This window comes from Ictalurus furcatus, chromosome 6 (genome assembly GCF_023375685.1).
Source record: "Ictalurus furcatus strain D&B chromosome 6, Billie_1.0, whole genome shotgun sequence".
Taxonomy (NCBI): domain Eukaryota; kingdom Metazoa; phylum Chordata; class Actinopteri; order Siluriformes; family Ictaluridae; genus Ictalurus; species Ictalurus furcatus.
Genome location: NC_071260.1, coordinates 1,268,797 through 1,283,586, shown reverse-complemented (window position 1 = coordinate 1,283,586; position 14,790 = coordinate 1,268,797). Strand labels below are relative to the sequence as shown.

Sequence of the window (14,790 nt, the reverse complement as noted above, 5' to 3'; positions counted from 1 at the left end):
CTATCCTGTCTGCCTGTCTATCACATTTGATCCTTTTTCAATCTGCCTCTCTCTCTCCTTGTCCAACTGTCTCTCTCTTTCTGTCTCTCTCATTCTCTCTCTGTGTGTGTTCAGTCTCTCTTTTTATATGTCTTTCCATCTCTATCTATCTATTCTGTCTGTCCATCCTGTCTGTCTGTCTTTCTATCTATCGATCGATATACCCTGTCTGTCTGTCTATCGAAATATCATGTCTGTCTGTCTGTCTATCAATCTATCTATCTATATATCCTGTCTGTCTGTCTGTCTATCACATTTTATCCTTTTTCAATCTGCCTCACTCTCACTCTGTCCAACTGTCTCTCTCTCTCAGTCTCTCTCATTCTCTCTCTGTCTCTCTAACTGTATGTTCAGTCTCTCTCTTTACATTTCTCTCCGTCTCTATCTCTCTCTTCTTGTCTATTTGTTTCTCTGTCTCACTCGCTCTCCCGGTCTGTCTGTCTCTCTTCGTCTCTCTCTATTCTCCTTTCTCGCTCTCCCTCTCTCTTTCTCTCGCACTCTTTCTGTCTGTCCCTACAGGTTAACTAGACAGCAGAAGCAGAAAGTTCTCCTCAGGTGTTTCTCTAAATTGGTTGGTTAGTAAAAGGTGAGAACGCTAAAACTTGTGCCTTTTTTTCTCCTGAGCTTTCATTCTCCGTCTCATTTCCTGTCAGGTGGCATCGCTAACTGGCGTTACACACTCGCTCACAATGTGTGGTGCTTTAAAATAAAGGTCCACTCAACCTCATTCTTCTCATGAAAATCACAGGAGGGTCTCTGCTGGATTTTTGTTAATTGGGCCAACTCCGTTCCCTCACCGAAATGGTCTAGGAAACAGTCCTGAGGTCTCAGGTTCTGATTATCCTGTTCACATGGAAGTCACATTTCAATGTTTCCGTTATATAGAAACAGATGTACGGTAGCTGCTCTATAAGGGTGTTTTGAAGTGTGACCTTTGGTGACCGAATGAGCCCAACTATGACCATAAGAACCCTCTCACCAGGTCCCTTAATGTGCCATATTGAGGGAACGTAGAGTTCAGGGTTCATACAGTCTGGGGAACAGCAAGCCTTGGAAACATATTGGGATACCTGGGCCGTGGGAAGATATAGACTTGGAAATGTAAGAATATATACATCATTGTATATACTGTAGGACCTTTAGAATATATAGAACATAGAGCATTTGGAATATGGGACTCATTAAAAGTGGGACCTTTCCAAACTGAAACCCTCTGGGACATGTAAACACTGGACCCTGCAGAAAAAAGACCCGAAAAACATACAACCCACAGAATACAGGACAATAAGTACAAACATTCTGAGAAGGTAAGACCTGAAACATAGGACCCTGGGAATTTAGACCCTAACAAATATAGTACCCTTTAAAAACAGAACCCTGGACAAGAGAAGCATTGGGATTGAGACCATTGAGAACATCTGCCCTGGAAAACAGAGGACTATGATGAATATATAACACCAGAATATTGGTACTGGAGATTACAGGGCCCTGGGAGCATAAAGCCTTAAAAACATAAGACCCTGGGAATCTAGAACCCTAGAAATATAGGATTGTACTGTTGGAAAATTACTCTGGGAACATAACACCCATCAAAAATTGGACCCTGCAAATGTAATATAATGGGAATACAGGACCCCGGACCCTGGAATATAGGACTTTTGATGTATTGGACCCAGGGAACTTTTAACCCTGCAAAAATAGGACATCAGAAAAATCGAACCCTGGTAGCGTAGGGCCCTTAGAACATAGCACCCATTGAAAAAGGACCCTGGAAATACACAACCCTTGAAAGATAGGACTCTGGAACTATAGGACCCTATGAATATATGGGACACCGAGAACATAGGACCCTGGAAATACAGGACCTGAGTATTGGGAATATAGAACCTTTGTCGTCTTTATTGTAAACTGTTTTAGATGTAATCTAATTTCTAAAAGTGACTACTCCCAGTTTCATTCATTTTCAGAACGAGCTGTGTTACGTATACTAGATTATAACAGTGTTTTAAAATCCGCACCCTGGTTTCCACAGGTGTGTGAGCACTCGGTCCACAGTGTCCATTCAGAGAGCATGCAGCTGATGGGACAGTCCACGCGGCAGGTTCCGCTGAGCGTCCAGGGCTGAGAAAGTCCCAACTAAAACAGGAATGCATGTTAATTAAAGCCTTATATTCTGTTCTAGTAAAAATAAACCTTTAAATAATCTTTCAAATATTCAAAAGTCTATGAGAGAATGACGTACACATGAAAATCTATTTTTAAAGATCTTGCTGTATTATAATACAGAAGCTCAATTTAAACAGGAGAAAATGTGAAATAAAATTATTAAAATGATCAGTGTATGGGTTGCCAGGTTGACTGATACTATTCCAAACTCATGTTCCAATACATGTTAAATCGATTAGGAGGTGAATTTGCTTACTCTGGCAACCTAGATCCATAAAAATGAATGCTATTGCTACTTGGACATAGGGGATAGTGTAACTGTGTGTGTGTGTGTGTGTGTGTGTGTGTGTGTGTGTGTGTGTGTGTGTGTGTGTTCACCTCCTCACACACACTCAGATCCACCAGTTTGTCGTCACTGCGTATACAGTCAAGCAGACGTGTCTTGGTCCCCTCACCACATACAGCATGCTCACTCAGCATGCAGCTACTCCAACCTGGAACACACACACACACACACACACAAACACACACACACATTACAGTCCATGTACATTTATATATGTAATAGACATAAAAAATACGAACACTCACACCTAGAAAAAAATACACATGGTCACACACACAAACTGACTACAGAAATGAGTATAAAGCGCACACACACACACACACACACACACACACGCACACAGAAACATATGTAGATAAGCTCAATCACAGATGCAGGAATACATGTAAACACACACTTATACAAACTCATATGCCAATGAGACACACAGATGGCTATACACATGCACAGTTGTGTGCAACTTGGCACACACACACACACACACACACACACAAATGTGATATAGCACATCTGTCGCTGCCCTGTGTGTGTTTTAGGTCCTGTAATTTCTGCTTCACCTCTCGCTCCACACTGCATTAGCGAGTGCTTTAAACATTAAGATTAAAAGGCCGGTCTGAACTGCATCAGATCCTCACACACCGGCCGACTCCGTGGCGCTCTAATGGTCTGCAGAATCGATACGAGTGTGGATACGATCTCAGCAGTGTTGCGGGGGGGTTATATTTATCTCATATCCCCCTTTTACCCTCCACCTGGGGACGGACTTCCTGTATGTGCATGTAGAGCTTCTGGGAAAGCAGACGGCGAGCCCGTCAGTGTAAAGCTTCCACACAGTATTTATGGCATGTGGTGTTTCAGAGGAGATTTTTAAGAACCTAATACTAATTTTACAGCACAGTAGATCACTAGCCATTTTTGACTACAGCGGATCACTAACCCCTTGTGGCTATAGTAGATCACTAGCCAGGAAATAAGGGCACAGGAAATTATCCATTTTAGGTCACGGTGGATTACAAGATATTTTAAAGTACAGGAGATTATAAACCTTTCTTTTTTTACACTGTGGATTACAAGCTTAACAGAGTACTACAAAATTCAGATTTTGAATTAGCCATTTTAGGATTACCTAGAGTAGATTTTTAGCTACATTAGGACAAAATGGATTACACAATGTATTATGGTACAGTAGATTACTAGCCATTTTAGGCCGCAGTAGATTACTAGCCGCTTGAGGTCGCAGTAGATTACTAGCCACTTTAGGTCGCAGTAGATTACTAGGCATTTTAGGTCGCAGTAGATTACTAGCCGCTTTAGGTCGCAGTAGATTATTAGCCGCTTTAGGTAGCAGTAGATCACTAGCCGCTTTAGGTCGCAGTAGATCATTAGGGCTTTAGGTCGCAGTAGATCACTAGCCGCTTTAGGTCGCAGTAGATCATTAGGGCTTTAGGTCGCAGTAGATCATTAGCCGCTTTAGGTCGCAGTAGATCACTAGCCGCTTTAGGTCGCAGTAGATCACTAGCCGCTTGAGGTCGCAGTAGATCACTAGCCGCTTTAGGTCGCAGTAGATCACTAGCCGCTTGAGGTCGCAGTAGATCACTAGCCGCTTGAGGTCGCAGTAGATCACTAGCCGCTTTAGGTCGCAGTAGATCACTAGCCGTTTGAGGTCGCAGTAGATCACTAGCCGCTTTAGGTCGCAGTAGATCACTAGCCGCTTTAGGTCGCAGTAGATCACTCGTCGCTTGAGGTCACAGTAGATCACTAGCCGTTTGAGGTCGCAGTAGATCATTAGCCGCTTGAGGTCGCAGTAGATCACTGGCCGCTTGAGGTCGCAGTAGATCACTAGCCGCTTTAGGTCGCAGTAGATCACTAGCAGCTTTAGGTCGCAGTAGATCACTAGCCGCTTGAGGTCGCAGTAGATCACTAGCCGCTTTAGGTCGCAGTAGATCACTAGCCGCTTGAGGTCGCATTAGATCACTAGCCCCTTTAGGTCGCAGTAGATCACTCGTCGCTTGAGGTCGCAGTAGATCACTAGCCGCTTGAGGTCGCAGTAGATCACTAGCCGCTTGAGGTCACAGTAGATCACTAGCCGCTTTAGGTCGCAGTAGATCACTAGCCGCTTTAGGTCGCAGTAGATCACTAGCCGCTTGAAGTCGCAGTAGATCACTAGCCGCTTGAGGTCGCAGTAGATTACTAGCCGCTTGAGGTCGCAGTAGATTACTAGCCGCTTGAGGTCGCAGTAGATTACTAGCCGCTTGAGGTCGCAGTAGATTACTAGCCGCTTTAGGTCGCAGTAGATTACTAGTCGCTTGAGGTCGCATTAGATTACTAGCCGCTTTAGGTCGCAGTAGATTACTAGCCACTTGAGGGCGAGGTGAATTGCTAGGTACAGTAGATCAAGGCAGAGCAAATCTCTAACTGTTTTAAGACACAGTAGATTACTAGCTAATTCAGCACACAGGCCTTTGCTAGCAATTTTTGGGGCACATTATTACCTGTAGCAAATAAGCCCACACGTTGTGCTTACTAAAGTCCAGTTCAGTCCAAAAGCTTTTATTCATGCACAAGCTTCTATTTTAAATGGTGTTTAAATCCACACCAGCTGTGAGCTGGACTGTAAAAATGCTCAGTCTGTCCTGCTGCATTATGACGTGCACTTAACTCTGGAGAAATCCATTAACACGTAACGTCACTCTCTATTTAAAAAAAAAAACACACACACACACTTTACTTACATGATGGTCAGTAATATCAATGCTATTAAAGATATCAAATCCGAGGCATTCTCAGTCATTTTATCTTTTTGTTGCTTACAGATTTACACTATCATTGCCCTCTCTTGCTGATTTGTTGATTTACGTTTATTCTCTCTCGCTCATCGAAACAACCGGCAGCTCATAAAACTGTCAACGTTTGCGCGTGAAAGTGTTTTGGAAGCGGTGTGAGGCTGATTATGTAGTTTAAACCATTAGAAGCAAGGCTTCAGTTCTCCCATGATGTATAGCTATCGGTCTAATTAGAATCACAAACGCTTCTTTTATTTATTATTTTTTTTTTTTTTAATGACAATAAGCTTTGTGTCGAAGAGGGCTTGTTTTACCAGAGACGTTGTACCGGTAGGCGAAACAGTTGGCGTTAACGACGCACGGCTCCGTCTCATTTCTCTCGGGACAGGTGGCGTGGGCGGTGGGGGGGCAGAGCATCTGTCTTGTCCTCGTCCTCACAGAGTTCACATCACACGACTGCACAAAGAGCATACACCAACTCTTGTCATCTGTTAGGTTTAATTCTTCACATCACTGTGAAAAGTGTCCATTAGAGGTGAGAAAACATGTCGTTTTGAACAATTTAGTAAAGTGAAACTCTCGTGGTTCTCGTTTCGCAATCATTCAGTCACAGGATTCACTTTTGTTTGCGTAAATACTTTATTCATTGGATGTAGATCGTATCCAGGTTGCTCAGAAGAGATCACTGAAGCACCGATAGCAGAAGAACACCCCCCCACACCCCACTCCAACTGGACCAGTCAATCCAATCTTCAGTGACAGGAAGTTGAATTGCAAAGCCCCGCCCCCCTCCTTACCAAAGGCAACTCCTGAGGCCTATGTAGTTTAATGAGGCGGGACAATGTTTTGTTATTGTATATAATAAACATCAAAACACCCCCCAGCTCTGTATTAGTTATTCATACCAGACTGTATGTATCTTCTTCTTATTCTTATTATTATTTCTGAGAAGCTTCTAGTTCGCCTCTATTTGAATATTTCACATTATCTCTGACAAAGAAGTGTAATCAGAGATGCACTTTTTTTCTTTATTTCCCCAGCAGCTATTTTCAAATGCGAGACAAACCGAAATCAAAATTCAAATGAATCTCCGGCAGCAATGAAGCATTTGTAATTCTAATTAACAACGTTGCGCTTTGAGAAAGTTGCATGCGGTGAGGACAAAATGCAAATGGATGCTGATGAGACACAAACGGAGGACGAGCTTCACCGTGTCCCAGCTGCTCAGAGTCAATTCACAGTGAAGTGTCAGTGTGTTCGAGAAAGGCTAATTAGCAGTTCGGCTATGTAAAAATACTACTTCTGTGCATGAAAAAAAGAAAAATGCAGTCTGGTGTGGGGAAATAATACAGAGCAGATAGATGTCTTATTGGTCATTATATAACTGTTGAATTTTATAGAAACAGTAAAAACTCCTCTGTCACAAACCTTAGAATCTATCTCCAGTGTCAAAGAATGAAAACTTTGAACTAGAACTGTGAGCCCAAGCTCTTTTCCCAACCTATCACCCAAAGGTTCTGCCTCCACCATCCCCATGTGCCTCTGTACCCATGCCATACCTATCGGTTACCACACGGCTCCACAGGTCCTGCCTCTGTACCCATCTCATTCCTGGTGGTTCCCATTGGCCACGTCTCCATCCCCAAGTGACTCTGTCCTCATGCTATTCCTGTAAGTTCCCCCAGGTCCCATTTCCATCGCCACCCCATTCCCATTGTTTTCTCTACGTTTTGCCTCCAACCCCACCCAGTGCCTGCAGGGCTTGTCTCCGTCCTCATGCGTCTCCATCCCGACCTCATTCTCATTGCTCTTGACTCAGTTCCACCTCATTTTGTCTCCAGGTTTTATCTCTGTCTCCACCTCATTTCCATAGGTCATGTCTCCACCCCATGTATCTTCATCCCCACTCAATTCTCATAGGTTTCTGTAGGTCCTGTCTCTGCCCCCACATCATCTATCATCTCCATAGGTCCAGTCTTCATCCCTACTTCATTCTTATAGGTCCTGTCTAGATCCCACCACATTCCTATTTCCCATAGGTCCTGTCTCCGTCCTACTTTATTCCCACGTATCCTTCATCCCCTTCCCAACATTTCAGGTCCAATCTTCATCCCTACCCCATCTTCTACACCATGCCTACCTTGTAGGTCCTGTTTCCAACTTCAACCTATCCTCATAGTTCTAGTCTCCATCTCCACCTCATTTCCACAGATCCCTATCTGACTCTGCTCAAATCCTACACGTTCTGTTTCCCGCTCCTCCAATACTTCCTCTCTCCATCCTCACCTCATTCCCATAGCTCCTGTCTTGTAGCCCACTCAACTCCATCCCTGCAGGTCCTGTCTTCATGCCCAACCCAGCCCTGTAAGTCCTGTTTCTGTCCTCATCTCATCACCATATACCCCATTTCCATCGTCATGGTGACCTGAGAGGTCTGAGGTTGTTACCATGGGACACGAGCTCCACTGACTCCAGGGTGACATCACACAGTCACCAGGACATGGCAGGGTGCAGGTGCGAGCCTGGGCAGGAACATCGTCCTGATCACAGAGAGAGTCATTAACACTGCGACTCTCATTAACACCGTCACCACGTAGTACACACCTAGTGAGAGAAAGAGAGAGAGAGAGAGAGACAGAGAGAGAGACAGAGAGAGAGAGAAAGAGAGAAAGAGACAGAGGTGGTGTTAGTGTGTGTGTGTATGTATTTTGTCCAAGTCAGCACTAAATGAAGAGAGGAAAAGAAGAAACAGACAGAACTAAAGCTATTGAGGAGAGGAATTGGAGTTTGGTGTGTGTGTGTGTGTGTGTGTGTGTGTGTGTGTGTGTGTGTGTGTGTTCATATTTCACCGACTTCCTGTGTTACACGTCTGCATTAATGCACTGTGCTGTAACAGATTCCCTTACAGTAACAATAAAATATTAATTTGTATTTGTTTACCTCTGTCTGTTTATTCCTCCTGTTTATTCTTTCCTGTCTGTCTGTCTGTCTGTCTGTCTGTCTGTGAGTGTGCTCCACTTATAGAGAAAGGTTCATTTAAGCCACCTGAACCCTAAATGTTGGCGCGGTTATGGTGCAAAGGTAAAGAGACAGAAAAGCCACACACACACACTGACAGACAGTGATATATACAGACGGACAGAAACACAAACAGACAGACACGTAGAGAGGCAGCTATATACTACAGACAGACAGATGGATATACAGACAAACCAACCAACAGACAGACTTACAGATAATTACGAATATTTATCTTACCATCCTAACACACACAGAGGGAAAGATGCTAAAACATCATTTAGCTAACTCCTAGCTACCGAAGCGGTTATTCTTCCCGTTTTGGCTTTGTTCGTGTTGCCATAGAAACGGCTCCTCGGAGACGAGCCGCTCTCAGGGATGTCGTGTTTAATTACAGTAATTCTGTCATGGCGTGAAGACGTTTTTAACTGTAATTACAGAGGACGTGACGGCATGACTCAATGTAATAACGGTGTGTTTACACTACTCCGAGTGTGTGTGTGTGTGTGTGTGTAATACCTTGTGTAATTTGTGTGTAACTTTGAGTATAACTTTGAGTGTGTGTATGTGTGAATCTACACACTGTGTATGTGTGTAAAAACTTGGGTAATGTATGTGTGTGTAACTCTGAACTTGAGTGTGTCTGTATTTATGCAGTGTGTGTCTATCTATCTGTGTGTAAAAATTTGTAATGTGTGTGTGTAATGTTGAGTGTGTGTGTAACTTAGAGTATAACTTTGAGTGTGTGTGCATGTATGTGAATCTGCACTGTGTGTGTGTGTGTGTGTGTGTGTGTACCGAATCTTGCGGCTCTGCGCTCCCTCTCCACATGCACTCCCTTCATCCACCGTGTTGATGGAGCAGAAGGACCAAGACTCTGTTACCCACTGATACACTGCACACACACCCCGACATGGCACGACCTCAGACACCTACACACACACACACACACACACACAAACACACACACACACACACACACACACACACACAAACACACACACATTAACCCATGGTATGTAACCATCTTTATATAAGACATTATCTTCATAACATTAATAACATTATATAATGAATGATCTGCATAAATCTGCATAGATATGACATGTTAATGAAGTGGGCGTGGCTACACTAACAGTAAAGGCGAGGGAGAAACGAATAAAAATCCTCCTTTTTCTCTCTCCTCCTTATTCTCATTTCTTTCTTCATTTCTTTCCATCTTCTCTATTTGTGTTCGAATTCTCTCTCATTTCTTCCTCACCGTTTCTATTTCTCCTTCTTTTCTCACCTCTCCTTTTGTTTTGTTCTTTATTTACTTTTACACCTCCCTTCTCTAACTCTCTCTCTCTCTACAGATGCGTCTCTCGGCTGTGAACATCTCCGGGTCCTAATAATCTTTTAAAGACGACGTTTATGAGCCGAGCGAGTGATGAGCGAACGAGTGGAAACGAGCGATAAACACAGTAAAGATTCTGGAGGGGCAGATTTAAACACGGTGATCACACGCTACGTTAAAGAACCACTCATCTTCTCCATCAGAGCAGAAGAACGACAGAATAAACGAGCAGCAGACAAAGAAAGACGAGTTCCCTCAATCACTCAACTTTAAATAAAGCGTCTGCTCTCTCGCTCTCTCTCTCCATGTTTCAATCCATCTTGTCCTATGTGTCCCTCCAAGTTTTGCCTTCATCTCTCTCCCACATTGTTCTCTCCTTTCCTTTTCTCTCACTCCGTCTCCCTTTCCATCTTATCCATTCATCTTTCTGTCTCTGTTCTCCCACTTTGCTCTGTCCTTCTCTTTCACTCTCATCTGTTTTTTCCTCAAACCATATCTTCCTTTTTCTCTCTTTCCGATTTCCCCCCATTCCTCTACTTCTCTACTTCCTGTTCTCAAATCTTCCTTTTAACTTTCTCTATCCCTCCATTTGTCTTTGCCTCCTCGCTATCTTTCTCTATCCCTCTTTCACTTGACTTTTTCCCCATTTGTCTCACTTCCAGTTTTCATTCACGTGTGTTCAGTCCACTTCATGAGAGATGGTTCTGGGATGAAGGAGCGATGACATCCACACATGGATGTCATCGAATGGGATGGAGAGAATGAAGGAGGAGAGAAGGGCAGAAAGAGAACGAGTGTTACTAACCTGAGCCTTCGTCCACGTCCGTATCAGCAGTGCGATGAGCAGATGGAGGGAAAGAGAGAAACCATAAAGCCATTAGTTTATCAGCGTTCACTTCCCAGTGCAATGTCTCAAGCTCATGAGTACCGAGTGCCCCCGAGTACCCCGATTACCCCGAGTATCCTGAATATCCTGAGTACCCCGAGTATCCTTAGTGCCCCAAGTAATCCGAGTGCACCAAGTACCCTGAGTGCCCCCGAGTACCCTGATTACCCCGAGTATCCTGAATATCCTGAGTACCCCGAGTATCCTTAGTGCGCCAAGTAACCCGAGTGCACCAGGTACCCTGAGTGCCCCCGAATACCCTGATTACCCCGAGTATCCTGAATATCGAGTACCCTGATTACCCCGAGTATCCTGAATATCCTGAGTACGCCGAGTATCCTTAGTGCCCCAAGTAACCTGAGTGCCCCCGAGTGTCCTGATTACCCAGAGTATCCTGAGTGCCCTCCGAGTACCCTGATTACCCCGAGTACCTGATTACCCCCAGTATCCTTAGTGCCCCAAGTAACCCGAGTGCACCAAGTACCCTGAGTGCACCGAGTACCCAGAGTGCACAGAGTATCTCGAGTACCCCAAGTATCCTGAGTACCCTACTTGGGGTACTGGGGATACTCGGTGCACTCAGGATACTCAGGGTACTCAGGGTGAGTACCCAGAGTATCCCGAGTACCGTATTTACTGTACTATAAGCCACTCTTTAATCCTTTAAATTCAATATACATTTATCTTTCTAACAATGTAGAAGCCTTTTATCTTTATTTTACGTTAATGTTGACTAACATAGCACTTCAGCTCCCCCTACTGGTGTAGTGTAGTTTAGTGTTTGTCCTGTTACTGTTGCCGCAGATCAGATATATATATATATATATATATATATATATATATATATATATATATATATATATATATATATATACACATTTTTTTTAAAAAATTGTAAGGTTAATAATACGTCTTTGTACATGTGAACAGGTCCTAAATCAAGTTGGTTTACAAATGACATCAGACACGCTGTAGTTTGTGGGCGGAGCCTGTGAGGCAGGAGCTAGTTTGTCCAGTCGCTGCTGCTACAATAATAATAATAACTTCTGCTAGCAAGAATGAATGTTATATGAATGTTGTATTAATGAATGTTATATTACCACCAAGCTAGCAACAGTGTTAACTCCCCACAGTAAAATACCGGCGGTTTTCTATTCGCTCAAAGTGTCAATAAAATAAAACTTAACACCGTTAAATTAGCCCTAATGTAGATAAACAAACAAGTTCCCGTCACGCTAATAGACAAATTCTAACGTATATACCCTCACTCGCTAGTCCAGGAATACAGTAAACATTACTGACGTAGCTTTTAAAAATCAAACCTCATGTAGCTACAGGCTGCTCCTCTCATGATGGATGTTATTGGTGTTAAAATCAATGACGCGGACTCTTACGCTCATCTGCCAATGGTTTATTAAGAAATGAAACCCATTATGGTAATGCAGTACTTCTGGGACTGTTACACAGACCTTACACTAGTCACATATAACGAATATAATATAATAATTCCATTAGATTCTGTACAAAGTGACGTTATTAGCAGACCCGAGATGGACGAGGGAACATTGAGTAATTAATGAAATGAGACAATTCATTTAGTTATTATTATTAAAACGGTAAATGATGTGAAACTTGTTTCATGTGCTTTTTTTTTTTTTTTTTTGGACAGTCGGACTGGCTGTTATTATTAAGCAGTGTTTTAATTAATAAATAGGTGTTAATCATTGATTAATCTTTTTTTTTTGCCTTAGAGCAGAAAGGTGGTTCTGGAGTACTACATGTTTTAGCGCTCGAAGGAACATTGGCAAAAAAATAATAATAATCATGGATATAACCGTTTTAAATAAATTACTGATGAAAACAATCCAATAGATTGGATCAAATGCAATCTAAATGAATGGATGCCATCTTCGATTTGTTTATTTCAATCCTATATATATGGCCTAAACCGGACTAAATAATAATGTTAGAAATGACAAATTAATAATAAATCTCGCTCAGGGACTCGTGGAACTGCAGGAATCTACAACGATCTAGAAAAAGCCAACAGTAATCAGAATAATAGTGTTATAACGTCTCCGACACTCAGGTTCGCTTGAAAATTCAACAAAACAAAACAAGACACACAGATTGTCTGAAGTCTCGTTCTCAAATTCAGCTCCTGCTAGCTTTCGATTCAGGAATACGAATAAAATACTTAATAATATGATTTCGATTTTTACACCTGTACAGAAAAAAAATGACCAAAAAAACAAAACAAAAGGCAATTTAAATTTCATTTATTTATTTAGTTTTTGGGAGGGGCTATACTACGGAAATTGTACTTCCTTCTTATAGACTGCAGTTTGATGGACTTGGCAACCCTAATCAATGTGTTATTTGTGTAGTAGTGTCTGTTAGTGTTTAATAGTGGAGTTTACCACGACACACTTCAACACACAGAAACTGGACCGCAGTAAAGCAGTAACACACACACACACACACACACAGAAGTCTCAGTGTGATGTCTTGGCACTTATAAATCTTTTCAGTTACACACTGAGTGATCGTGCTGCAGAAAGTGTTACAGAGACGAGCACCGCTCTCACATTCACACTGCACGCTGTTCAGCACCTAAACCATCGTCCTGACATCACACTCACACACACACACACACACACTTAGTTTTAGATAAGAGGCCCATTGGGACTCAATCCTCTCGTGCACTGAGACTTCCACACACTGAAATGTAAAGCGTGAGCACTGAACTGCATCTCTGCATTCTTCCCTGGACCATACTCAGACTATCTGATGCTTCTGTGCTCTGTATTTAGACTTTTACATTCTATTCAGTCTTCTAATCTTCTGCTGCGGTGAGATCCTGCTCCGGCCCTGAAGGTCTTACATGAGCCACATATCACGTCTCATCAGTTTCGTGGAACCCTGGAAGTCCCTTTGGGAAATGAATACATCTTGAGAACTTTTGCATTCACAAACCCGCATTTCGACAAGTTAACGCCGAAATCTGACAATCAACATAGCAAGTATTATCAGCGAGAAAGAAATGATAATTTTAGCGATCAGAATGTTTCTCTAAATGAAAAGTTGAGGTTGTTATTTACCACGCGATCGAACGTCTGATGCCAAGCGCTGAGCCGTTTAACCGAGCCTTTCAAGAGGTCTTCATTTACCTCATTAACATAACACACACTCGTGTCTACACACTTTTATTTGTTTATTCGTACCGCACTTTGATGCTTTTGTACCCGGATTATTGCGTTTATCCGGCGATAATCTTCATCAGTGAGAAGCTTTTCTGAAGTCTGAGCTATCAAGAACTACTCACAAAAAAATTATTAAAAAAAAAAAAACAAAACAAACAAGAAACTCACACAATTATTATTATTATTATTACTTTTTAGTAAATCATCAGCACCAACAATCCACTAACTTCACACACAATTTATGAGCTTACACAATGTTTTGGATCTTATTAAATCAAGGCCTTGGGCTTCTGCACCCTATTATAGTCAGATTTTCTGTCTCTAATATGTTTTTTTTTTTTACCCTTCTTCTTCTTCTTCTTCTTCTTCTTCTTCTTCTAATTATTATTATTATTATTATGGACTCCATGCAGACTTCTAGGCTTTACTATGTACTTCAGGGATGTCTGAAGTCCAGCCCCAGGGCCAAGTGGTACAGATGGTAGTGTGGCTTCTCGACCGGCCAGCGCACTGCAATTTTTCCTTTCACCTGACGGTGGCAGCAGACTATGTAAACACAGCTAACTAAACTAGCCTCTTTTTTTTTCCCCCTCTCTCTGCCTACACCTGCAAATTCATTTACAGAATAAACCTGATTTCAGAAGTCGATTCTTTTAAATGCTCCTGCAAACAATTGACAAATGAATTTGTTTGCATACTGTTTGATAAATGAAGCCCTTGGACCGTACTTCCGACCCTACTCAGACTCTCAGAACCTACTCGGGTCCGTACTCGGATAACGGGATCTTTCCACGCAGATGTTCGAACTCTATTATATAATCTGTTGGGATTTATTCATTTTTGACTAGTCCAGATGTCCAGACTAGTCCCTTTTATGGTCTTTACTTAGATTCATAAAAGCTAATATAAACTTTGAACCCCCTCACACACACACACACACACACACACACACACACACACACACAGACTCTAAAACTTTATATATTTAAACAGACTGATTTTACAAACTGCAA

At 42.4% G+C, this 14,790-nt stretch overlaps 1 protein-coding gene across 1 annotated transcript in view; it reads right to left on the bottom strand.

Moving 5' to 3' along the window:
* The window catches only part of thsd7ba (thrombospondin, type I, domain containing 7Ba), a 154,395-nt gene that overhangs the window by 20,670 nt on the left and 118,935 nt on the right, over window positions 1-14,790 (bottom strand). Inside the window, exons 19-23 of the mRNA XM_053627859.1 lie at window positions 9,151-9,284; window positions 7,782-7,938; window positions 5,649-5,790; window positions 2,584-2,699; window positions 2,058-2,175 (exon numbers count right to left, since the gene is read on the bottom strand). Of these exons, the coding sequence (XP_053483834.1) occupies window positions 2,058-2,175; window positions 2,584-2,699; window positions 5,649-5,790; window positions 7,782-7,938; window positions 9,151-9,284 (667 nt within the window). The remainder of the gene's footprint in view (window positions 1-2,057; window positions 2,176-2,583; window positions 2,700-5,648; window positions 5,791-7,781; window positions 7,939-9,150; window positions 9,285-14,790) is intronic.